Source organism: Rhea americana, unplaced genomic scaffold (genome assembly GCF_003343005.1).
Source record: "Rhea americana isolate MKP2758 unplaced genomic scaffold, rheAme1 scaffold_78, whole genome shotgun sequence".
Taxonomy (NCBI): domain Eukaryota; kingdom Metazoa; phylum Chordata; class Aves; order Rheiformes; family Rheidae; genus Rhea; species Rhea americana.
Window position 1 is genome coordinate 832,051 of NW_028186956.1, and position 26,665 is coordinate 858,715.

Here is a 26,665-nt window from a genome sequence, read left to right on the forward strand (position 1 = left end):
ATTTWAAAAAATGAAAAATAAATTGCAGAACATCACATTCAGAAAGACATTAAACTTTTATAAACTCTATATGGCAGCAAAAGGCTTTTTCGAACAGGAATATGGGTGATCTTTATGTTATGCATGTGCTTATTTGTTGCATTGAGTTACAACTTAAGTATTGATAGTTTTCTTAACAGGGTTATGCCATAAAGGTTTTTTGGATACTTAATATATGACAGGATACAGGTCAATATGTATTACAAAAAATGTTTAATTTCCTTGAATCTTAATTTTGGCTTTATACTTCAAGTAAAAAAGATGGGCTTTGAATCACATCTCACAGTCATAATGCAAATATAAGTGTGGTGTTAAGATGATGAAAAATATCTCAGAAACTATATTGCAAGTGATAACAATTAAGGAACTAATAGCACTAGATGAACACCAAGGTTAAAGATAAGTCAGCCAAAAGGGAAAATATTTTAAGATTCTTCTCACTTTTCAATAAAAGCACCACATGAACTAAAGAAATTGTAGTCTGAAGAATGTCRCAGACAAAATGCAGTATGAGATTTGTTGAGAATAAAAAAAAGTCTTTAGTAAATTATATGTTTTCAGGTAAAGTAGACAAAAATGTGTATCTAAATCCCTGAATTCTGTACGTCTCTGAAGTTGCAGACAAGAAATTCTATGCCAACTTGGTTTTGATTAGAAACTAGTATTTTAAAATAGATTAGGCATAAAAATGAATAGCCTCATTTATACAGTACACTTTATTCTGCTTTTTTTCATATTTAGTTGGAATTAATACTTTCTATTACAGTCTTTCCTTTTWAAATTTGCAATAGATGTTTAGAGTAGCAATATATAACTGAATTATACCATTGAAAAAGTCTGCCTCACGAAAATTCTAAACCTGGGATGCTTTCCATTGAAAAAAAKAAAAAGTTCAGCTAATAGCATTAAATAGTTAATATTACCCAAATTTCCATTGCGACTTGGTTATTTAAGAATCAGGGAGATAAGGAGTCTCTCAACTCTTTCACACAGGATTTTAGACTTTGCAAAACTCCGTACCTGGGYCATGCTCCATTCCACTCTGCCAACAAGTATGTTCACTTCTACAATGTGCTGAACTGCTGTGGTCTGATTATGGTTTTATTTTCGTACTTTGTACATAAAGTTGCAGATTATTAACTAATTCTGAGCTGTGTGTTCACAGTCCCTTTGCCTACACCTCTAGTTCTTGAAATTATACTTGTGAAAGTGTGACTTTGTCCATSGCAAAATCCCTATGCTAATTTCTGTCAATGCAGAACTAAGGAGCAACCCCAATGTCATGTTACGATGCAAAAGCACTGGATCTAAGCAATGAGTTTCCACTTAATTKTCTTTTTGCATATCAGATATCTCATCACTCCAAGACTCAACAAGGTAGTACCAAATAGCTACATTTTTTACTCCGTTCACTTTTTTTATTATTATTTTTATATTGTCCTTTTGACTTTAGAATGACATAAGCCAGAGAAGGGAAGGTTAATTTATTTCATTAATCAGTGGTATATGTTGAAATAGGGTGATTCAGGTTACAAMAACACTTAATCAAACACATGGAAGTATATCATGAGGATGCAGACTAACTACTTATGAGAAACTAATGCCAACACCAAATTCATCCTAAGGAAAAAAAAGGGGGGGGGTTTAATAGCACATGTGCATACAGCGCAATATACATAATCAGGCAAATTATATAAAATTTAACTTGACTAGGTATATCACTACTCAAAGGACAGTTTTGCATACATTCCTATGTTTCTGTATTGATTAGAAAAAGTAGAACTTCTGTGACTTTAATTGTTAAAAGTCATTAAAATCTTTTGTTTTTCTTATGAAGGATTATCACAAGTACTGACAGGCACTTTTGAATCATTGCAGTTCGTTCTTGTAGGGCAGGAGAAGATCCTTCTTTTCTTTGACTGGAGTACAAGCGTATTAAGAATAGGAGAGATTAGGAGGTAAAACAATAAAAGAATTCATTCATTGAAATGACATTTCCTCACAGAAAAGATGGAAAACTAATCATTGTGTACATACATGTTTTTAACAGGCTTAGTTACTAAGGGCAGGTTTCATCTTCTCTAATGTMGACATGTACATCTGAGAAAATCACTGTATGCTCCTTATTAGAGAGTGGAGAAAAGTTATTCTAGTAAATGAGTTAGCTGGTCTGTCTATGAATATCTGTTCTTCCACACTCACTAGAAATGGAGTATCAATAACTAGACATAAACATCTACTTTCAGTAATTTGACTCCTGCCTTAGGTATCTTCTTCAGATATTCTGTGGTACCAAAGGTGCTGATAATTTCTAAAAGCTGTAAGATACCAATGAAAAAGAATCTAACATAAATACGTATTGGGTTTAGGGGGAGCATCTGGTGTTTCAAAGAGGAAAAAGTATGATTGGGTAAAAAGAGGGTAAACCAAGACAATAACACTATTTACATCTTAGTTCTTCAGGGCAGAGACTGCTTCCTACCAGGTGCAAAAATGTATAGCCATCAACCTCTCCTTTTCCCTATAAAATACAGAACTCAGATCCTGTGAACACCAGGTTTTGAGGCAGAAGATAATCTGGGAAAATCAACAGAGCCTCTGAGATGTTAGCAGTAAATAAGAGTACTCAACCTGGAGGAAATGTGCCAACAATGTAGAGAAWATATAATGAAGATATTACACATTACAAACACGACTAAAAGTCTTAAAAGTGCACTGAAAAGATCATTTTTTTCTCTTTTAATCTAATTATCACTGATGTCTATTTTATAGATAGAATCATTTAACTGGCCTTCGGATCATGCCTTATTTCCTGCTATAACAAAAGCACAAATTGCAATAATGGAACACCAAGTCAACAGCTTACAAATCACTGCGTCAGTGTTGAAGGTTAAAAGGACAATGTATACTTCAGTTCGTCAGTGCAGTGAATAGAGCATGACAGCTCCATTAATATCCATGCATTAGTGTTATCTGATTAGATCCTGTGCAGGCTCCATTCATCTTTCTCTCATTTTTTTATTTTTTTCTCTCTCTTTTTTTYTTTTTTTTTTCTCCTCCCCCCCCCCCAACCCCTCCATCCTCTAAGGGGAAAGGATTTTTTCCTGTCTGAAGGAAATTACAAAACAAGTCATCTATATCACAGAGGCTGGATATGAAGTTATCTTTCACAGGAAGCTCATTTTTGTAATATTCACTTTTTACTGCATGGTAACTTTGTAATAATGTACTTTTCAGAGGTGGAAATCCCATTTTTAAGCCTGGTTGAGGTTTTGTATTGAAAACTGCAGTACATCAAACAAATGCACATTATATCTCAAAGGAACCATGGAAGGCTCAAGTTCTTACATTGTAAACTCTGATATAGAATTGAAAGCAAATTTTCTAGCTGGAAAAAAAGTGAAATGTTAACTCTAATAGAAAGATAGCTTTTCACTCAAAGGCTTATGCATAAAACCCCATTTTTATAATTGCCAGTATTAATCTTAGAACTAGCTCAGGTTTTAGAATAATCTCTTAGAAGCCAATTTCTATGAGAAAGTATTTTGCATCACTTATTTTCACTTTTTTCTGCCCAATAAAACATTCAAATTGGTTGATGATATTGGTAGTAGGGCTGTGTATGGGGGAAGAAATTAAAACAAAATTAACATGAGCTCTATAGTGGTAAATTTACTTCTTGATGCTTATCATTTGCCCAAATAAGATGTGACATCCCTCTTCAGAGTCTTCAGGCTTTTCTTGCACTAGGTTCCACTAAAATCTCCCTATAGACTTCAAAGGGCCTGAATTAGATCTCATATCCTTTCAAAAATGTAGGTATGATATATATATAAGTAAAATATCTCTTACAGGTTTTTTATTATTTTAAATTACAATTACTATTTTGAAAAACAAGTATATGCTGAAGATATAGGTGAATACATATTATCTATCAGATTTTTTAAGATGTTTTGCTACTAAGCTATTATTATTATTATTATTATTACTAAAGCTTATCTATAGCCTGCAACTTTGTAAACAAAGTGATATCAGTACTTACACGATACTTTGTGCATTGTTTGTAGAAACAGTGTTTTGGAAAGTATACTGTATGGTCTATGTATGCATTCATTTTGAAGTTGTACAGACATAGGTTTGCATAGACAATTTAAAATTTTTTGTAGTAATTGATTAAATCATCATTCACTTCCATAAAATTTTCTTCAATTCTAAGTCTACTACTGCAAAGACAAATCTAACACATTTTTAAAACTATGGCTATAGCAATATTCTGCTTCTCTTCCAAACCTCCTCATCAATGTCAAACGTAGCTACTGCTTATATGCAAATGATCTGAGCCCTTACTAACAGAATATTGATAACAGAATGTAAATTACATGTTAAACCACAGGAAGGAATTGCTCCTGTTCCACAAATGGAGAACAGAGTTACAATGAGAACCAGGATATACTTTTCAAATATGACTAAGAAATATAGATGACCAATTTCATTTCAAAAACTGCGTAAGATTTTTTTTTTCTAAAAAGATCACCTGGAGTAGGATGTTTCCCTGTATCCTACTTAAAAGTAAGTTATTTAAGTAGTTAGCTGAGCTCAACGTAGGTATTCACAAAACACAGTGTGAATTTGCAATATCATGCAGAACTCGAGCATGGAATTTGAGTAGGTGATATCTTTAGACTGCTCTGTACAGGATAAAGGTAAAGGAAGGCATTTCATTTGACAAGCTAGAGCTTGTTTGCTTGCTTATTATTTAATGAAGGACAGACAAGAAATGGAAAGGACTGCAAAGTAACTTGAAGTTCTGGATGATAGCTTGTATGAATGTGGTAAGCTAAAGGGATGGACTGCTACTGGYATTCCCATCACTTTCTTACTCTCTCTGGAACCTGGGAATAGTTCACTGAACTATATTGCCTATGGGTCCCGTTCCCTTTTTTTTTATACTAGCTTCTGGAAACTACACTTTGTCTTTCTGCAATTTTTCATTTGCTACTGTAGGTTGTAAACATATTGTGGCATCTTAAGAACAACTTGCTATTGTGCATTCCTATAAATTGTTTGCATATGAAATCAGTTAATACATTGCATAAGAAGGCAGACTTTAATTTTTAGTGCCAATAACTAAGTAAATGGTTCTATGTAAACAGAGTGGTTACTACTAGCACCTATTATAAGAAGAAATTCACTGATCTTACAAAAAAAATCATTATGTCTAGATTTAACCTTTTGTTATTATTTAATCCATAAAATCATGAAGAAGAGTTTTAGTTGTCCCAAAGAATGCTTTCAAACAATCTTCTTTTTTTTTTAGAATAAACATAAACAACTTTCTAGATTACATGAACTTCACATTGCATTTAAATATCAAGTTCTTCTGTCATTCAGTTCCTCAAGCATACTGTCCAGGATGGAGAAGAATAAGGTATCACAAATACCATATATAATACACAAATATCACAATATTTGCAGCTGCATGACAAAAAGTCATACAGCAGCAAATGTTGTACGCTAACGCAGCATGCATACTGCTCCTGTTCTCCAACAGTTTTAAGAGAGAAAAAAAAAAAAAAAAAGAGTAAGCTGTGCAAGCCAAACAGAAGTCTGGATTTAGCAATGCAAAAAAGGCATAAATGAGGGTAGAGTACACTTTATTTTTCAATGAATAATACATTTATCACTGTTAGAGTAAAAGTATGATACTTTTTTTTTTCCCTGTTGACTTCTGATGTTTTGAATCTCTGTGTTCCTAGAGTATAGAGAAGAAATGTGTTCAAATGCACATGAAGAAAAAAAGAAAAGAAGCACATCCAAATATCATTCATCAGCCTTGGCACTTTCCATGGCAGTACATATATTTAAAAAGTCCATTACATATAAGTAATATTGGAAAAATATCTAACCATGTAGCTTTTTCCTCATTCTAATTTCAATATCCTTGGTACCTCATTTTTTTTCAAACATATGTTCAGTTTCTGTCTGAGTACATTACATTTCAATGCATTATTTGCATTTTTTTGCTGATCCTTTCTTTCATATTCCATTCACTTAGAGCATACACAAATCCTATTTTACTTACTACATTCTCAAATTTCACTTCCTCTCTAAAATGTTGATCTTTTTTTTTAAGAAAATTATTTTTCTTGTATTTGATGCTTCTTTGTAAGTATCTGAATATGATTTATGCTAAACCAAATCCTCAGTTTTTATTTAGGTATTTAACTTTTCACATTGTCTCAGAATGGGCATCCTTCTAGAAACTAAATGAAAATCTGTAATTTGTGTGTGGAATTCTGACAACCAGGTGCCAAACTTTCTGCACAATGCCCAGCACAAAAGTGAATGGAACAGAGCCATCAGCTGTTTAGAGATACTGATTTGTATGTGTGATTGCAGCAAAAGTATGCAAAACCAAAGCATGCATTTGCATTTAGAACCCTAGTGTGCCTTTTCAGAACTCTCTGCCATTACATTTTACTGCTTGAAGCGCATGCAGACATATCATCTGAGCATATAAATACACGCGAGTTTAAAATGATGGGCACGCATTTGGAGGCTGAGTTGTTTCTCAGTGTCTCATTTGATTTCAGGGGCATGAAAAGAAGACAGCTAATTGCACTCAGAGGTGTATGTGTTTCATGTGCTGGGTTGTGAAATGCTGAGATTAGGCAGATTCCAAGCTACAGATTTAATTTCTTCCCTCATTCCTTATTAACAAGCACACATTATTATGCAGTGACAATCTCCGACTCACTCGGTAGTGATTTGGCAGGTTAGGCTCAGTGTTTGAAGCCCTTTTAGCCTGCATACACTTTCATTAGTGGACTACTACGTACATGCCCTCCAGAGAGGAACATGTAAAAAGCAGCAATGCCCTGGTAGCTACTGTGCTTGAGCTCTTCACTTCCTTCCTTCCTTCCCAATAAATGTTCTCTGCCTAGTTTGCCTGGAGGATTWGCAGCAGGATCCTTCAGGTATGAAAAAGGCAGCAAGTTCCCTGGAATTCCAATGAAGAGCAAATGTTATCCAGTGGTTTGGGAGATGCTCTCAACAGAGGGAGAAACCCTTGGGAAAGGAAAGGATGTGAAGTCAATAATAGTAGGAAAATGAGGGAGACTTTAAACGCTGCTGAAAAATGTTTGAATTCCTGTGTCAAAACATTTCAGCATTCATTGCGTTTAAAAATGATTAGCAGACTGAAGGATACAGTGGGTCAGAATTTGGTAACCTCTTTAGTCCATTAGCCATTTCAGGGAGCACTTCTCAGGATAAATGTTCAGCACTGTAAGTTCAGTTCAGCTCCATGATTAAAGTGACTGCAGTAATAAAAAACAACAATTATTTAGCCCACTGCACTATACTGAAATCAGGAGATTCCAGGTACAAATACTAGGCTTATGAAAGCATATTAAAATTAAAACATGTTCAGCAGTTCCCAATTTAGATCGTCAGAGCCCCCAACTGATTTTGTACTGCTGACTGTGACACTGACAAATGTTTTCCCTCTAGGACAAGCATAATTCTTCCAGATATTTGCTGAGAAACATTAAATGAGCAAGCTGAAGGAGCCACACTGAATTTGGCTGTTGAACAAAGAGAGAGTTAACTTTTCATCACCTGTATTTCAAACGTGCTAAGTAGAAATTAGCACAGTATGCAAGAAGCCTAAGATGAATGCTTTTGCCTTTTGCTGTAAAAAGATGATTTACATTACAAGAATTAAAGCCTAATCTTTTGGAGGTGATGAACATCCTCCACTTGCTCTGACATCAATGGGTGCTTACCAGCTCTCAGTAGTAGTAATTCAGGATATCAGAGAATTAGGCCACTAATTTGCAACACTGTGCAGTATTAACTTCTTTCAAAGTAGAAGTGTTGTTGAAGCTTTATACTGCTTTAGAAATGAATTCATGAGCCAGAGGAAAAAGATAAGCAGAAATGGATAGGTGAGATTTATAAAGATTAAGGAGTACACAGGCAAGGGAAAAAAAAAGTCTCCTATAGAATCAAATTAACTAGAAACAGGTCCTTGCCCAGCAAAATTCTTACAAATATTCTAAAATATCAAATTAGTTCCACATTTCAGAGTGCACTAAATGTTAGAGCCATAGCTTTAGTGTTGCCAGTGCCAAGCATTCACACATTAACAGCATGAAATTTTATCACAGACGGTTCTTCTAAGTTTTTTTTTTCTCCTGTTCTCCTCAAAACTGAATTTTTCTGCCAAAATATTTCAGTATACAGTTAATTTGGAAGAGGATACTCTTTACAAAGTATTGCATCGATGTAAGAATGCTGAGTTTTAGTGTTTTTATATACACAAGAATTTTCAATTTTAAAAGGTTATAGATATAACTATAGATATATGGAAAGTTAAGAATAAAAATATTTACATAATTATTTCCCTTTTTTGAAATAACATTTTACTGATAATAGTGAAATGATAGTGAAATGTGAAACAGCTATTCTTATTAATACATAATTATAACTGTAATAATGTGTGCCTCCTAAATTGAACAAATTCACAGAAGACAATTAGATTTTTGTAAAGTACAGCTGGGTTCCATTTTGGATTTGGATTTTTCTTTCTTTCTTTTTTTTTTCCCTGTAAGATATATTTTCATATTTTCTCCTTAACAAAATGACATATGGTGAGTGAAAAATGGCAAATAAATGCTGACATTCCCATCCAAGTTTATATATGCAGGAGCTTTTATACACACACACACACACACACACACACACACACACACACACACACACACACATATGTATGTATGTATATATGCATATAAACTATTGCCAAAAATCAAGGAGAAATTTCAGTATAAGGTATTACAAATTTCTGAATCACACACACGCATACACTCACAAATCAAGATGAAATATTGTGACAGAAACTTTTACAGCAGTCAAGGCTCTTAAATGTGAAAGCTCTTCCTCCTGTTACCTGGCCTCATCTCGTCCATCTCCAAATAGAATCAATCAGAAAATCAGACTTACCTTCTGAATTGTAATGATTCCTTCTTGGGTATCTTTGTCTACGGAAATTTTGAATACTCCTAAGCCATCACCATCCACAATCTTATACTCCATTTCAGCATTAGGTCCCACRTCTGCATCTGCAGCTTTTATTCTGGCCACCACAGAAGCCACAGGCAAAGATTCTGGGACATTATACTGATATGATCCTGTGAAATTTAAAATACTTCATGAACCCAAAGTCTTCTAGAGCAGTGGGCTAATAAAACATCTACCTTCTTGTAAATCGTGTACTTGATATATTTGCTCAGGCTACCATAAAATATTTTTTAGTTTAAAATAGAGCAATTATCCTTTCTCTGTGAGATATTCCTTGAGATATTTCTACTTTTAATACTATGGGAATCATCTCTTCTATTAGAGGTACAAGACAAGAATGCAAAAACGYCTTTCCAAAATGACATGCAAATCACGAGGCAAATACCTTCTACAACTTTCCAAAGCAGAAAATATTTTCCTTTTTTGTTTTCCACAAAAGAGAACTAAAAATGTAGAATCAAATCAATGTTAACTCTTATTATTTTATAATTATGTATCTTGTTTAGGCAGTTTGCAATCTAAGTATGATGAGAAACTCAGATATATTTGTTAAATAATAAGTGCGCCATCTGCATTTTTGAAAATTCCAGCTTTTAGCTTTTTTGTTGAAGTAGAAAATTCTATGCTCTCAGAAAGGTGTCTGAGTGCAGCSTGTAACCAATAACATCCTCACCTTCAGAAAGAACTTTACATCATTCAATTATTATTTTAAGCAATTTATGGCAGGAAATCTCTTTTGTATAGATTTATTTTTTTATGTCAGTTGACGTGAGGCTGGAATGGGTGTGAATATAGTCTTCGTATTATTCTAATTATGCTTAGCAAGGACTTTTTAAGATCATAGGAATTTTTTAAAAGGGCAAAAAAAGCACCCCAGACAGTATGCCATTTATAAATTAGGTTCCTCAAGGCTGAGAGTAGAATTGTGCTCTCTTTTTCTTGGTTAAGACAAAAGACATCTTGGTCAAAGAAAGTAAATTGAGGGCAGATGACTTTCCAGTTCTTCTGTAATTAATTTTTTATGAAACACAGCATGTATAAGAAAAATTCTGCTAAATTGCCAAAAGAATATGATGCATACACAGGCAAATAAAAAACCTGTGCAACTTGAAGTCCAAGATGCAAGAGCTAAAGATAGATACATTTTTTGGTCCCTTTATTCATAGGGAAGAAGCAAAAAACATTAATAAATTCATGCATCACTTTTTTTCAACTGATCTGAAACTTATTAGCTAATAAAAAAGGATTCTTCCAATGTAACAATAATAATCATACTAATATAACACATTGCTGTCCATGGTTCTCAAAGAACTTAATAAGGAAGAAAGTATTTTTTGCCTCTATTTAGAAATACACAAGGTATATGGAAAAGAAGAATGTATATGAACAATTCTACAATTCACTTTTTATAAAATAACTTACGACGTGGAAAGCGGGGTGGGTTGTCATTAACATCAGTCAGAGTGACAGTTACAGATGTTGTCCCTGATAATCCACCATTTTGCCCAACCATGTCCTTTGCTTGGATAACAAGCAAGTATTGGTCCTTGGCTTCTCTATCCATGTTGGGAAGGGCAGTCTTGATAACACCTGCAGCGAGGCAAGGTAAGTCAATGGTTGCTCAGGTGAATACATTACTGTGAAAGATGAGCTTGCCTTCAAAGGTAGTTGGAGATCTATGAGTTACTGTGCCCAAAAAGTAAAAAACCATAATTTCAACACTGATATCTCAGTTTTTGACTAGAAACAAACTGACGCTACAAGCTTCTTTTAAGTATTCACTTTTTTTTCTTTTTTTTTTCTTTCTTTTTGGCACTACTTCTGCGTATCTTTTAGTAATACCATCAATGACTATTATCTGAACATCTTTCTCCTTCTTCAAAAAGTCACCAGTAATACTCTATTTCCTGGAAAATACATGAAATTATCTCATTTTACCAAATACTTGCTTAAACAATACCTACTTTTAAATCATTCAGTGTAATTAGACATCTTGATGCATTAAATGAAATTCTGTAATATCTGAAGTTATGTTTTTGTTGTATCTATTTGATGGTCTGCATATAGTTTGAAAGGAAAACCAGAGGAAAGCCCTACATTCATCCATTCAGTTCAGTTGATATATATCAGAAAATAAATATTCCTTCTCAAAACATGATGGCTTTATGAATATTTCATGCTTGGCACACGGTACAGCCGCTAACTCTGATTTCCAGAGAGGCAGCCGTTTACTCCACCAGTATTTAGTGTCAGCAACAAAGGAAACATAAACAATCTAAATAAAGGAGAGGCACAATGGGGCATATCTCTTCATCTGATATTTGTTGAATRTTTAGTTACAGTTTTATTTCTTTCTTCTCTTATGAATGCAGGACTCACTATAAATCATCTCTGGACTGAAACGTTTACTTCACAAACAGACTGTCTGGCATTATTTCACCCTTTTAACTTGACAGGTTAAAAAATACAATTAATATACAATTTCACAATTTAGTTGTTTCACATTTTTTTTATGGCCTGCTTACTTTTCTGTCACAGTTAAATTGCTAGGCAATACCAACCAATCGTTTGGAAGCTAATTATCATGCACACAGGAAATCTGAGCATCATATCAAAATGAAAATGTATGCAAACATTTCAGCCTCGGTCCTTAAGGATTTTGATTTAGCAGAAACTACCATATTATTGCTCAGGGGCTGTCTGAAGTCATTGTGACAATATACATTGAACATAAATATACATAGAGAGGGAGATAGAGAGATGGAGAAAAAAACACTATAAAGCATACCCACTGAGAAATAAATATAAAATAATATATACCACTGCTGAGGATTCACCTGTTTCAGTATGAAAATATTTGTATTACTCATTTCTGCAAATTTAGATGTTGTTAAATACTCTTAAGATCTTTCATTTAAGGTGCAGCAATGGGTTTGAGGTCTGATTCCCACCACAGGCTTCTTATATATTGGGAAAATAGCTTGTTTATGCTTTACTCCAGTTTGTCCGTCTCTGAAATAGAGATTATAATTCTTCCCGAAGTTGACATAATAGTAAACTCAAATACCAAACAGAATTAAGCAAGGTAAGAACTTCTTTTCTGTACTTCTATGAAGTAATACAGTAAAATGARTCATGTTGATGAGAACAACAAAGAGTTAAGAGTTGCATCTTGTGGCTGAAAAATATTCACAAAATTTCATGAAACATAATAAAAAATACTCCACAAGAAATTTGTTTTGAAAATGACTGCAAAGGGGTATGTCAGATGAGAATAGGAAGCACAATGCCTTTTTGTTCATACTGATGAGGAAAAGGTACATTTCGCAAAGCAAAATTTCAGTTTAAAATTAGAACAGAGAGATGGTCATGCCATAAAGCTATACTCCAGGAAATCTGCTGAGTGTGTGACATTTAGACATTTCTGAAACAAGCGTCTGCAGAAAAACATTTTCATAGCATCTTGAAGTTTTCATTGATCAGAAATCAAGCAAGCAAACAACAGAAGAGGAAGCTGCTAGAATCACACACAAGAAAAGAAAAATACAAACGCCAACAATGTCAATTTATCACATGATTCAAATATATGATTTTCATAATCTATTTTTAAGAAAGAAAGGGCAAAAGATCAACAAAATCCAAATGTATTCAATTAACCAAGAGGCCACATTAATAAATATGTAAGTTCCTAGCAAATTCTGATGCACATTTGCTCAGCATCACTGTAGAGAGATTTTATGAAAAGTTACCTGTCTTTGGCTCCACAGAAAAGTAAGGTTGTCCTTGCAGTATGCTGTAAACCACTCTGGCACTGTTGCCGTAAGTAGGATCATCTGCATCGGTGGCTGTCACTTGAACCACAGAGGTACCTGCAAAATGTTTAAGAAACTATTGTAGATATAAGATCCACAGATCTGAACTACAGTCATTCAACATGCTGTGCTTGTATCCATCTGGAACAGTACAATGTGACTTTTTACAGCTCTTCATCATTTCCATGCTGACCACACTCAGAATACGAGGTCCCCTTTGTAAACCAGTAGTATCAACTATTACACTGATTTGTCTTCCTGAATAATCCCTCAGTCTTTGGCCACCATCACCACTTTTTGATAGCCTACGAGGATTACTTTTTCTCCTTTCAGATTGGCTGGAACACTGAGACTCTCCATCCTAGAGGTGAGGGTCCCTTTTGAAGAGTAGGTTGCAAATTGATATTGTAGCAATTTGGCAGATGCCCAATGAAGGTCTTCAGTAAAGAATCAGATTCCCTGACAAACTGGATTTGGACACAAGATTAGAGAAAAATTCTAAAAGCATTCTTTAAAGAAAGATGGAACTGGATACATTTTTGGCATGTGAAAATGAGCGTAACAAATCTAGAAATCACTTTTTAAGAACAAACTGTAATAACAAGTGTCTAGGCTGAATTTAACATAAATTGTACTCCTGTCGGTATTATTTGGACTTTTCCAGAAAACTGTAGTAGCAGAATTTTTCATGCCTGATATAGTAAGTGTCCCATTCATTTTCCTCAGAACCTCTATTTTCAGGTAAGTAAAGGATTGTAAATGGGCCTTGGGAGCAGGCTGACAGTTTGGAGAGAGACAGAATTAAGTGCCCTCCATCAAATGATACAGATTACAAAGGATGGGATCTGCCTCAGTTAATTCTGATCAAAAGCTTTCATTCATAAAATGGTCTAGCCAAATCACATTCCTAATCTCTTCCTGAAGTATCCATGACAAAAGTATTACAACTACTATTCTATTTTAAATGCAACTTCTCCTTCTTGTGKACTACCTAATACTTTAGGATAGAAAGAAGGTTACTCTCAACCTGAAATTTCACATGTAACTATTAAGTAGAAGGAAAGGTCAGAATGAAAATTGGTAGTTAATCCATCAAGTCATTTATCAGTTATGGAACTTAAAATACATCAATTTTCTATGTTCAGCAGTAACTAAGAGCCTTGATTCAGTATGTCAAACTGATTTTACAGATTGGTCTATAACATAGTTTAATACAGAGACCAATATTGAACTTCCTAGATTTGCAGATTTTGAGTACAAGGATATGATAATGGTTATTTGACATCCTGTGTTCTTTGTGAAAGCCAGGCTTACCACATTTACAAAGTCTCTAAATCTGCCAATGAAGCTTATAACGTCTGCAAATATTGGCAAAAGTGCTTATAAACCTCACAGACAGTTAAGTCTTTGCTTCTTGCTCTTGCTGCTTTCAAGGACTCCAGACCAATACAAGATCAAAGAAATTACAAGCTCTGTAACCTCAACACACAAACTTTGGAAATCCTGCATGCTTAGAAGTGCTTGTTTGCTGTAAAAATCTACTATATAGCAAATAAARCTTCTACATTTTGTGAGAGGAATAAATTCAGTATGTAAACCTAACCTACTTTCTCCTAAAGTGAAAATTTGACTCATTAAACACATATTGCTTTAGAAAAGTTTTAAGGTAGAAATTCTAATGCCAAATCTTTCTGTACAGATCCCACTTGGATCTAATCAGCAACTTAAAAATTTTCCCAGTCCCTTCATCCTAATCATCTTGTCTCAAGCCTCATGAGAAAGATCTTCTAAAAGAGTTGCCATTATTGTTATTTCTCTATCAGTTGCACACAAAAACTTTGAATTGCAAGAGTTCTATGTTGACATGGAGATTTCGATATTGGACTAATATAAGCTACTGTAAGGTGTGTTAACTATCTGAAAAGACTATGTGTAAGAAACTAGTTACAAGGAAACTTAATATACAGAAAGATCAGTATGCTATAGGGATTTTCCCAGATGAAGTAGATTTCAAAAGAGGAATACGAATTCCTTCAGAGAATAACTGTGACACAGAGCTGTCCTAATTTTTCTTGCAATGGATTTTTCTTAAATTAATATATTTATTTGCCATGAAAAATGCAACTAAGAGCACTCTATGGAGCTAATACATCTGTAGCTTGAGGAAAAATGGGTAGTGGCACAGTAGTTTCAACTACGACATCATTTTGTGAAAAGAAAGTTTGTGTTCCCGCACTAAAATTAACTCTTTCTTTATTCCTGAACATTTTCTCCCACCTGATAACACARACACAATTGTCCAGCAAGTTTCCACAGGTGACATTGGACAGTCTACAAACAGCACCCTACTTTCATTTCATCTAACAAACTGGAGGTAAATCTTGTTTACATCAGTGTTGTTCAGAGCCCCAGACTGCAAGTGTAAACAGGACACTAACCCCACTGTGAACCATTCTGTACGACCTGCTTTCATCTGTAGCTTCACAATAACAACTCGAAATATGTTTCACTGTGTGTATATTTGACAAGGATATAAAATAGAGATTATTTACCGAGGGACAGGGTCTTTTTTTCTATCAGGGATGGATGACCTTGTAGCAAAGCTAAAAGATTAGTTCCTTAAATGACCATTATGAAGCAACTTTATAGACTTTTTCAGCAACTGAAGTAAGTACTGAAGAGAAATGTGCTACTAATCAAAGAATGTTCCACACATTCCTTCATCTGTATTGCCCGATACTGGTTAATAACAGATTGATTTTTGTGTGGCCAGCACAGAATTCTCTTATTCCTAGGAAATTTAGACTATAATTTTTAAGAATATTTATTTATTTTAACAAATATTGGTAGATACTTAATACAGAATCACAGTAATCTGAGGACTTGCTCTATGTAATTTCTGGTATTAAAGGCAGAAAGAATGAAGGAGGGTTTTGCAAAGGGTTTTGCACCTTGTCTTTAGAACATTATTTGGACTTTGAGTTATCCAAGTCAAGAATTAATGATCTTTAGCAGAGATCCATCTTTTTAGTGGTAGGGTCACTCAAAGGTRAGCTGGCTGCTGACATTTATTTTGAATTGGAGATCTTTCAAAAAGATTGTTTTTATATCTCCTAGTTTATAGTTTTACAAGTTTGTACACAGTTTTTCAAAAAAGATTGTTAGTATCTCTTGTGGTATTTGGCCAAAGTATTTTAAATCAGTTTTCATATGAAATATTTCTGTGAGTTTGTTTTTTAAATGTCAGTGAAACTACTTAAGGTAAAACTTGTTTCTAAAACTGGATGAACTTCAGAAATCTTTGGTTTTGAAATTGCACAAACTAAATTTGTACAAAATAAAAGGAATTTTTACCTCACTAATAAATCTTTTTAAAAAGCTTTAAAATCCAGTCAAGTATTGAAAATATAAATTAATCATGTGTAATACACAAAACAATTTCACAGTGTCACATTTCTATGTGATATCCGCTCCTACTAGAAGTACATCATTACTGTCAAGATATCCATAATACCTGTTTTAACTCTTGCATGTAATGGTTTGATCTTGTTCTGCTCTGTTTGAAATGAAGACTTTTTAAAATATATTTTAAAAATCCTAAAATTATAACTTTCAGATAAGCCATATCTTTGAAGGTTTTTTTTATGAATAGATTTACAAGCCATCAAGATATTTCACTATCCAGGATAATCGATATAATTGGACTTGACCCAAATATAATTTGAACTTGACCAGAAGTTATTTGAAATAACACAAAAGATTGGCTTCAATTAGCCTCTCACTAATGTCCTAAAATATTTATCAAATATAAYGCAGAATCATTACACTTGCATAATCATACTTTAGGTTAAAGGCTATACTTCTCCTAGTTTGATAGTCTGGGTTTATAATCTTGTGCTCTCTTTCATTTTGTTTAATATTCAATTAAGGAATCCTTGTCATGGATATAATTTTAAACAAAATAAGAGAGAGAGAGAGAGACTTTGTTTTTCCTTAATATTTAATGAAACCTCTRTCGTGTTATATGAATATGAATTATTGTGACTATGTAAAACAAATGCCGCAGAAGCACTTAATGTTGATCCTTAATCTAATAATAATGTAATATTCTGTAGCTGTATGATAGAAACCAAGAAGATGCTTAAAATATAAAATTTCAAGAAGCTCAGGATGGAGAAATTGCCCTTAGTCAGTACAGATCCTAGAGAGTGCTCAAGCCTCAATTAAGAATAAATTTGCACAAAAATCCACCTAAGCTGAATATATGATTGATGCAAAAACCAGTACGGGAAAGAATTTCTTTCAAACATTCATGAGCTGAAGAATCATTGAGATAGGCAAAAATAGATTACTTTGAAGGATAGTCCCTATGGCCTCCAATGTACATTGCAAACTCTCCAAGAATTGCTTCCCACTATATTTTTTGAGAAGTTGGAGTAAGGTTTGGGAGTTRATGCATGTGTTTCTGTGTGTCGATAAATTTTGTATTTGTCCAAATGCTAATTTTTCAGTACAGGATGAGGTAGGAGTCGCTCCAGCAAGAGAGAAATGTGGTGATATTATGATTCAGGAGGGAAGACAAAGGTGGAAGATATTTCCAAAACCTAACTATTGCTGCATTCTACAGTTCACTTACTAATCCATTGCTAAAGTAAAATAATCTAGTCCTAAAGTAAAATGAAAAAATTCCCAAACTAGAAAGAAACGTCTTAATCCAAAACACTTTCTACAGAACATATATTTGAAGGATTAACTTAGGTTAATCCTTCAAAACTTAGGTTTTTAGGTCTTAGATTATCCATCTCTCTTTTTTCCAAAATTCCAAAATTTTCCAAAATTCCAAAATTCCAAAGTTTCAAATGTAAAAGCAAATGTTGATTAATGATTGCACCATCACATTTAGGCAGGTGAGATTCTTCTATTCTCTCTCTCTCTCTCTCACATTTAGAAGCATTGCTTCTTCACACAGGAGGTGTTATTGAGRAAACTATAGAAAATTCTATATAGGCAATCTTACTGTAAGAGTATAAAGTTTTTATACAGTTTAGAATCAGAGAAACCACTAATTTCAAACACCATGTAAGTCTTTTAACATGAAGTTAAAAGTTTCCAATACATGTGTTTACACTGAAGTAGCTGAAGTTCATCTGCTTTTTTAGTGTCTTGCTTGCATTTATATCTTCAGATTGAACTATAATTCATCAAAATGTCTCTGGGCCAGACTCTCATTTGGGCTAGATGATCCAGCTTTCAACGGAACACTAGCACCTAAGAGCAAGTGAGCATTTTGTCCTGTTAAGGTGAAGAGACAGTGAATTTCAAGAATAACTCTTCCRACAGAAGAGTTGAAATGTTTGTAAGCCATTCCTTTCTGGAATTTTATAAAATTTCTCAAGCTGGACTGCAATATCTGTTAAATGCACATAGTTCTCAGAGAACTGAATTTAAGTATCACAGAAGACACACAGTAAACTGATACTTACCAAAATTTTTAGGCACTAGAAGAAATTTAAAGAGTTTATTCTGAATGAACCTTATCTGAACAAAATGATATATTATTACCTCTGAGTACTATAGCATAGGTGTGAAAATTATTATAAGTAATGAGAATTATAAAACAAAGCCTCTGGGCACTGGAATGAGAAATACACCATAAAATGCTTATCTCAATCCCTGCACTGCTATATGAGTTTCACAACATTTTTGGAAGGGTTAATACTTAATCAAGCATGTTATTTCCAGTTAAGTTTTGAAATATCTAACTGTTGCAGGTGCCTCATAGATAATTAAGCACCTTAGTGTGATACAGTAAAAAATAATGAAATTTTTAAAAAGGCAATAGGAACAAATTTCCCACAACACCAAAAGTGTATTTTGCACTTACCCACAGGAGACATCTCAGGAACTCCAGCAGTGTAAGGACCATCCAGAAATTTTGGTTCGTTGTCATTGATGTCCTGAATCTTAATGACGAACTCAGATTCTGGTTCCACGGGTTTATTAGTCAGCCTATCTAATGCTTGTGCTCGGAGCGTGTAGTAGGCTTGCTCTTCTCGATCCAGCCTCTTTGTAGCATGAATATCCCCCGTGTTCTCATCAATAATGAAAATAGAACTTGCCCCTTCGCCTGACAAGATGTATTTGATGGAACCATCTCCTTTATCAACATCAGAGTGAAGCTGGTGAAAAATTGATGAGAGATGAGATTAACTTACAAGAGAGGTAGTGGCATGGAGATATGTAAAAATAATTCTTATGTCAAGCAGTAGTACATGAAATTTTATTGTTCTGGGAAAGACAAGCTGAATGTTTATCGTGCACAGCACATGAAAGGCTATTATAATCTCTCAGCTTGCTCTTTTGAGCAAGAAAATTTCATTCTTTTCTGCAAACAATATCATTTGCATATGGAGTTTATATTATCTTATAGTCTTCTCAAACTGGAGTTTCACATGGCTGCACATACACACACACACACACACACACGTATACACACACACACACACATTTATAAATTTACTTATTACTTGTAATACCTAAATTAAACTAGTTTGCTGGTTTCCACTTACTGTTCTACTACAGGAGACTTCAAACAAATGTTAGAATTAACTTTGCTCCCTTCCTTGCATATATGGATGAACTACATACTGATTTCTTTAGTGTTTACTGTGTAGTGTTCAATATATATCAAATAGATTGAAACAGGTTGGCCAGATTGGGAGTCTTGCTCACTACCATCTAGTGGACAGTGAACTTCACTTCTATATCTTGTTTTCCAGTATCTAACATTAGAACATTTGCCCGCCTGCTGATAGCTAGGAAGTGTTAAAGATGGTGCAGTTCTACAATACAATAAAGAAACACGTAGGAAAGAGTCACACCACTCCATCCATCAGGAATGAATTCAGCATATTTATTATGTGTCATTCAAAGCTTGTCTTAAAGCAAAAATGGTAGCTATCCTCCAACTACGTGGCAGTGAGATGATTATATGCTGCATTTCATAGCATAGCTGGAGCTAGTAAGGCATATAAAAATACARTTCTAGAACTCTGAAAGTCCAGGAAATTGTCCTAACACCATCAGAACTGCGCAGCATGAAGTGCCAGGTGTAGTTTCGCTGGGACTACTTGTAGCAGGCACAGAAAAAAATGTACCCCAGTGTGTCGAAATTTGTCTCCCTTTAGAATTGCAGAGCAGTTTTGCTTTACACAAAGGAACTTTCTTCTGAGCTTATAAGCTCTTTGTAAGTTACGGAGCAAGATTCCACAGCTTTTTGCAGCTCTTTTCTACCTACCGAGTCTCACTTTCCCTTTACAGAATGTAGGTTCAAACAATTCTCATATATATTTCAGATATGTAGTGGCAATGTAATTGATCTGGATAATCATGTTAAATAACCACACACATCAAAATTTAATATGGTACAAGAGAAAAGAACATCAGTAAAACTCCAAGTACTTGCTGGCTTGTTAAAGGATGATTATTACTCGTAAGTAGTTGAGGACAATGTTAAAGACACTCAGATTCTTTACAGCTCTTATCTCCTTTGGACTGGAGCTTGGAGGTGACTCTGCTGTCATCATCACGATAATTTCCTCTACTAACATTTTTTCTCTCAGCTGGGAGTATGACTGAGATAGTAATCACTTCCAGAATACACTTGCAGAAAATTGCTATCTCAGGCATAACTTAGCACAGCTGCAAAAGCTTTTCCTATTTCAGTAGGGAAGAATTGGTGATCAGTTTTGAATTTTTCAGATGGGTAAAAAGCTGCCTGTTTCTTATACATTATTTCACTTACACTGGCTGGGTATCTCATACTTATGCAATTACAGTGCACTCTCTCTTAAAACAAAAATGGAATCTGAGTTTTTGGCTGTATCCAAAAACAGGACTAGGGTGTCTGAAACAGATTAGGTTCATTATTTCAAAATATAGCTTATCAGTCCTCATTCTGTTCCTACCTCACTCCTGAGATATCTAAAGGAGCCTGAGATTTCTTTGATGGAGTTCCCCAAGTATCTGAAGTCCTGCTTCTGGGCAGATAGAGGAACATTCAGTGTTGACACTAACAGCTCAAGGTAAAATTCATCTCACACCCAGGCTCTTTCAAGATCCACAGAATTGGATATTCCTCAGTCATATGACTGAGTGCTGATTCAGTAAAGGATTAAAGTATGCCAGTGTTCATCTCACAAATCTGACAGATGTTCCTCTTGCTATATTTTAAAACATGACTGGAAGAGGAACCCAGGATTCTATGATCTTCCATACAAAAGACCAGTGACCTGAGCAATCTGTATGGCTTATGTTTTGTTTTGTTATTTATTTATTTTATTTTATTTATTTATTTTATTATTATTATTTATTTATTTTTACTAAGACATACTTCAGGGAGCATTTTCTCCTATCTGCTAGGGAGGAATTGAGTGGATTTCCTTATACAGCTTGAATCCTAGATAGTAGCCAGTCTAAGCTCTAAAGTACTGGGTACTATTATCTAAGAAAAGAAGTTGTGAGCTATAAAGATCCAGTGCCTTCACTTTCCTAAGTGATTCAGACAGAGCACCAGTATTTCTGTGGTGACTGAGATGCTCCCATTCTCCCCATCAAAATTATTCCACCTTTTGTGGCACACGTATGRATTCACTGGATGACAAAAAGAGCAGATGACACCATCATAAACAGCAGTTTATCAGACTGAGCAATTTCATAGAAGATTGGATGTGCTCAGAGAGGCAGAAAAGGGACCTGAATTCCCATCCTGAATTGCTGAGAGTAGGCTAGCTCATGTCACCACAGGCCAAAGCCTTCTTCATCAACACGCGACAGTGCAGCACCCAGGCTCTGAGTCTCACCACATGGTTGCAGCTGTAGAGCTGCACAGCCTCCCTTTCACCTTGCATTTTCATCCAGTCCTGTCCCAAGTAACTCTATAACAGGGTTTCTAAAGAAAAGTCTGAGACATTCAGGGGAGAGCATTTGAGGTGTAAATTCTCAAACAAGCACTGACTAAAGCTTTCATTTCCCAGAGAAAGAAGGAATTCTGTAATTTTAGCATTTCCCATTTCCTCACTTAGTGACTCTCTGATTAACATGTTGTTTTTTAATGAATCCCACTCTGAGGTCTGTAAATCTCCTCATGGATTTTACTACAGTTATTGGTGCCATGGAGTGAAATGTTGAACATAAGGCACTTTTTGGAATGATGCCTTCTTAGAAAAAAGCTACTCCATGGACTAGTAAAGTGATTATCAATGGCCTTTGTTACTCCAGGGCTGAGACTCTGGATAAACTAACTTATTTGTACTTCTATTAAGTATTCAACACTTTGTTCTACTAAGTCTTTAAAAAATTGTATTGACCCTATGCTCAAGTTAGTGAAGCACTGTCCTCTAACGGCTTAACCTCAGGGAAGGCTATACTACTACCGATTTAGCTCATTTCTGTCACTATGGTACTGTCAGTTCTATATAAAACCCTCTAAAGAATTTGTTTGAGCATTTTTATGTGTATTTTAGTGTCAGCACGAGGTAACTAAAAGTACAGTACAAGAGAACAATACAAAAATAAACTATGTTGAAGGAATCTAGATTTATGTTTGGAGAGTTTTTGGATCAGCTTTCAAAATTCAAAAATTCTTAGTAGTCACAAAGTTGTTGCACTTAGTAGTGCAAAGCAATTGCACTGTGTAGAAATACAGTGATTCAAAATCTTCAAAATCTTTTAAATCATTAATGTAGATATATGAATGGTTTGCAACTACTAAGAAGATTTTTAGACATAGATAGGAGTACTGCACCATATTGCCAGCTCTGCTACCACCAGTGTGACTTCAGATTAGCCATATTTTTAGCTTTGAACTTCACATTCTAAGGAGCCACCACTAATACTTACATTGTAATGCTGGCTTTAGAAATCTCTCTTCATTGTCGTTTTTCTCTTTGCTTGTTTGGGAGTGGTTGGGAAGGGAAAAAAGAAGTACATTTAACAATGACACCTGGGCATAGGTACTTTTTTTTTCAGGAGTAGCTTGTAATAAGTATTTTAAATAAATAATCTCCTGCCCCTGTGCCTCTCACAAGCTCTTGCATGAGAAGATGGTAATTTAGGCCATAATGCAGAGGTCTGAACTTCATTCTTCCCCCTTTCTGAAAGGGGAATGCTACTGATAAATGCTATACCGGATGTATAGTTCCTCCACCTTCGGTTGCCACCCCCAAGCAAATATCCATTCATGATGGTCACTCTCATTTGCCTTGGCTTTCAGGTGACCTTACTCTCAGCATGCAGTTCTCGATCCAATTATTATATGCCAGTCTTATTGCTTCTTTGCTATATTCCACATCCATTTAACCTAAARGTTTTAAATGTTTTGGTGTTGAGTGTTCCCTGCCCAAGAGTACATGAGAACAGAGAATGAAAACAGCAAGCTTTTGTAGAGAGATGCATTTTTAACAGGAAGATAACTTTTGAAGTCTTAGGAAGGTTAACAGAGATGAAATGKATCTAATAAGAAAAGACACAAGCCTTGTGCGAGCAGAGAGGCCCTGTACTTATTAGAAGGTTTTATATTATTGTTATTTTTAGTGGAAAAGAACTTTCTGAGTGCCCTACACTGTCTCTGAAATCAAGCTGGAAAGAGGATACTCAAATCTCACAATCAAGCACTAAATCTCCTCACAGCTAGAGCAAATGCTTACTGGGATATATGTGAGAGCTATTTAGATGCTTGTAGCAAAGACACYGCTGCTCTAAACCCCATGATGAATCAGATTTTGTCTTCAGTTGTATTCTTGGACTCACAGCAATTAAAGCTCTGTACAGGGTCTCATCTAATGTATTTATGTTTATGTGATTCCTTAGGATCATGATTATTCTTAGGAGCACTGAAACCTAACTAATCCTGAAACCTAACTAATCCATCTTCTTCAAGCTCTCTGATATTCAGGCATTTCTGGGTTTAGTCCATTTGCACGTACAGATCGGTAACATCAAYGATGATATCATTTTGCATCACCCGCTGTTAAGGTATGCTAATGCAGTAGTTTAAATAGAGAAGGAAATTCATTATGATCAATAAGTAGAGACACTTCACTGCATTAGAAACAAWTTTTCTGGCAGAAATGATCTCTTTGACTTCTGAATGTGAGGTTTGCTATTTTCTCTGATTTTCAGTTTGGTCGCCCTTAAAATAGGTACAATATTTGCATGCCTCTCTTCTTCCCCAAAGAGCTATCTTTACAACTGTTCCTCATTGTGCTATGATAGGCAACTTTTCTTTTTTTCTTTCTTTCTTTTTTTTGCAGAGTATACAGATTCAGAGTTGATCAAGGTGAAGAAGAAAGAGACAAAGAGAACATGCAGGGCTTTCAGCACCAGGTGAACAGCTGAGGTAACAGTGAGAAAGAAACAGAGAAAACATAAGATGCTTCAGTACAAACCAGCTCCATATCTCCCTTGAACTAYGAGAAAATGCACACTTGTTTTCAGAACAACTGTAAAGTCTTCTTAAGGAGGTGTAACCTTGCCTACACTCTTTCCTTTCTTATTGTGAAAAGATTAGAAATGGAAGAGCAGAATGAAAAATGCCTCCTCATGACTGCTCAGGCATCTGTAGAGGAACTGATACAATTGCAACTTTATTCCTATTTTTTCATTCCTAGGAGGAATGGAGGGAAAAAAAAATAAAAAAAAAAAAGAAGGACAAAGGAAGAAAGAACACCAAGCCTGAAACAATATCCTTCTTATAACCACAGCTTTCTCTCACAAAACAACTGAAAATTGACACTCAGGAAGAAAACACTCGGGTCCTCACACACCAATATCCTCCCACTGCTTACAAGGAAGATTTGGGAATGGAACTTGTCAGATGTATACAGATTAAACGTGTAATTGTCAGAAGATGAAGGACGGTAGTGGATTTCAAACAAAGACTTAATTTGGCTATTTCTTTTAARTCTTCCTCATCACAATGTCCAAGTTCTTAAAACTTCTGTTCTTTGAGTTACTATTTAATTTGGYTGAAGCTATAAAGTTTTGAAGCTTYTTCTTTCCCTCAGATTGTCACTGTCAGCAAATGTTTTGAATTGTGTTGATTCATAATGTGCTAGATATCTGTATCTGTATTTTTAAACATATAAGACTATATTTATTAATGTTCAARAGGGTGTACTGTTACTGATTTGGAACAATTTCAATGCAAATAATAAATAATTCAAATGYAATATAGGTAATGAAGTTAACATTTAAGTAAAATCTGATTTGAAAACATATCACCTTTCTGCAAATTGTAAGGGCCTCACACACACATATTAGTTATTGATATTATTGTTATTTTCAGAGGGAGTTGTAGAACTGTTTTGGAAACTAATCATCTATCAATACCAACAGCATACATAGCTACTTAAGACACTTTTTTGAATTTCTTTTTCAGTCTCATTAGAAAAATCATGAGGATCAGAAACATTTTACTGATGTTAGCAAAGACTTGTAGTTCACTTAATTCATATCACACCCAGGAACTTGTGAAAGCATTACTCAGGTGATAATGATTATCTTATAGAAATCATGTGTCCAAGAAACATTGGGAAAGCGATAAAGATGCTTCTAGAGGGCTTGTGTTTGTTTTTAGCTTTATGAATTTGTGTAAAACTGGGCTCAAAAAGGAAGTTACTGGCCTCTGTTCTGTGCTTTCAGTATAATAGATGATTTTGAGGACAAGAGATGGAGTAAATACAAATGACTATACCCAAAATCCTAATATTTCTAATTAAAAGGAGATAGAAAAGAAGGAATTTGGGAGTACATGCTTGTAATGCTGTCAAAGCTTCCTTGTCTCTGCAAGRCTATCAGTATAGTAGGAATATAACATAGGCAACTGTGTCACAATGGCACAATTTGCCACTTTGACATACTGGCCTTTTTTTTGCATTATTTTGTTGCTTCCAGACTTTTTCCTTGTCAGGCAAGGGCAGAGGTAGTCATGTGGAAACACAGCAAGGCCCTGTGCCATAGACCATGTTATAAACACAGTATATTCATTCAGTGCAGGCAGCTAGTGATAGGTATACTCAAAACTCGATCAACCTAGAATTTTGTCACCCCCAAAATTACATCTACATTCCTGAGATCTTTCGTCTCATTCAATATCATTTTTATAGGCTGCCTGAACTCAAAGAGTGTCTCCAAATCCCTTTTTATCTTGCAACAGATAATATTAACATCCTTCTACCATAAGCCAATATATCTGCCTAGTATCACCACAAAGGCACGTGGATAGAAGGACGTTGCTGGACCAGGCATGTATCAAGCAAATGTTACTGCTTGTCCATTATAGCTCTCCAGCAGGAAAATCATGTCATTTGGTGAATTCGAGCCTCAGAGATCTTTATATTCAATAATGTGTATRTAGTCAGTTAGAATGAACATCTATCTACAGTGAAGTTATACATGAAGGTACATGATCCAGGAAGCATAGGATAAGAGAGAAAATAAATATAAAGAAAACAGAGGGAAGAGAGAAAGCTGTGAGACTGAAAAAAAAGGGTGAGAAGGAACAAATCAAAGTGGATAAGAGCAGGAACAATTCGGGGGGAGGAGGAGAGARCTTCAGTGAGGAACAGACTGATGAAAAAGCTTGAAGGAAAGTGAGGGAGTAGAGGAGAGAGGGACAGAATGAGAGAAGGAGGAACTACAAGGTCAGATGGGAGGGAACAGTAAGAACG

The 26,665-nt window shown here is 34.8% G+C and overlaps 1 protein-coding gene across 1 annotated transcript in view; it reads right to left on the reverse strand.

Annotated features, from left to right (window-relative positions):
* Positions 1-26,665, reverse strand: part of CDH7 (cadherin 7) — an 80,544-nt gene that overhangs the window by 21,842 nt on the left and 32,037 nt on the right. Inside the window, exons 3-6 of the mRNA XM_085322478.1 lie at positions 18,820-19,114; positions 12,873-12,992; positions 10,546-10,713; positions 9,046-9,233 (exon numbers count right to left, since the gene is read on the reverse strand). Of these exons, the coding sequence (XP_085178604.1) occupies positions 9,046-9,233; positions 10,546-10,713; positions 12,873-12,992; positions 18,820-19,114 (771 nt within the window). The remainder of the gene's footprint in view (positions 1-9,045; positions 9,234-10,545; positions 10,714-12,872; positions 12,993-18,819; positions 19,115-26,665) is intronic.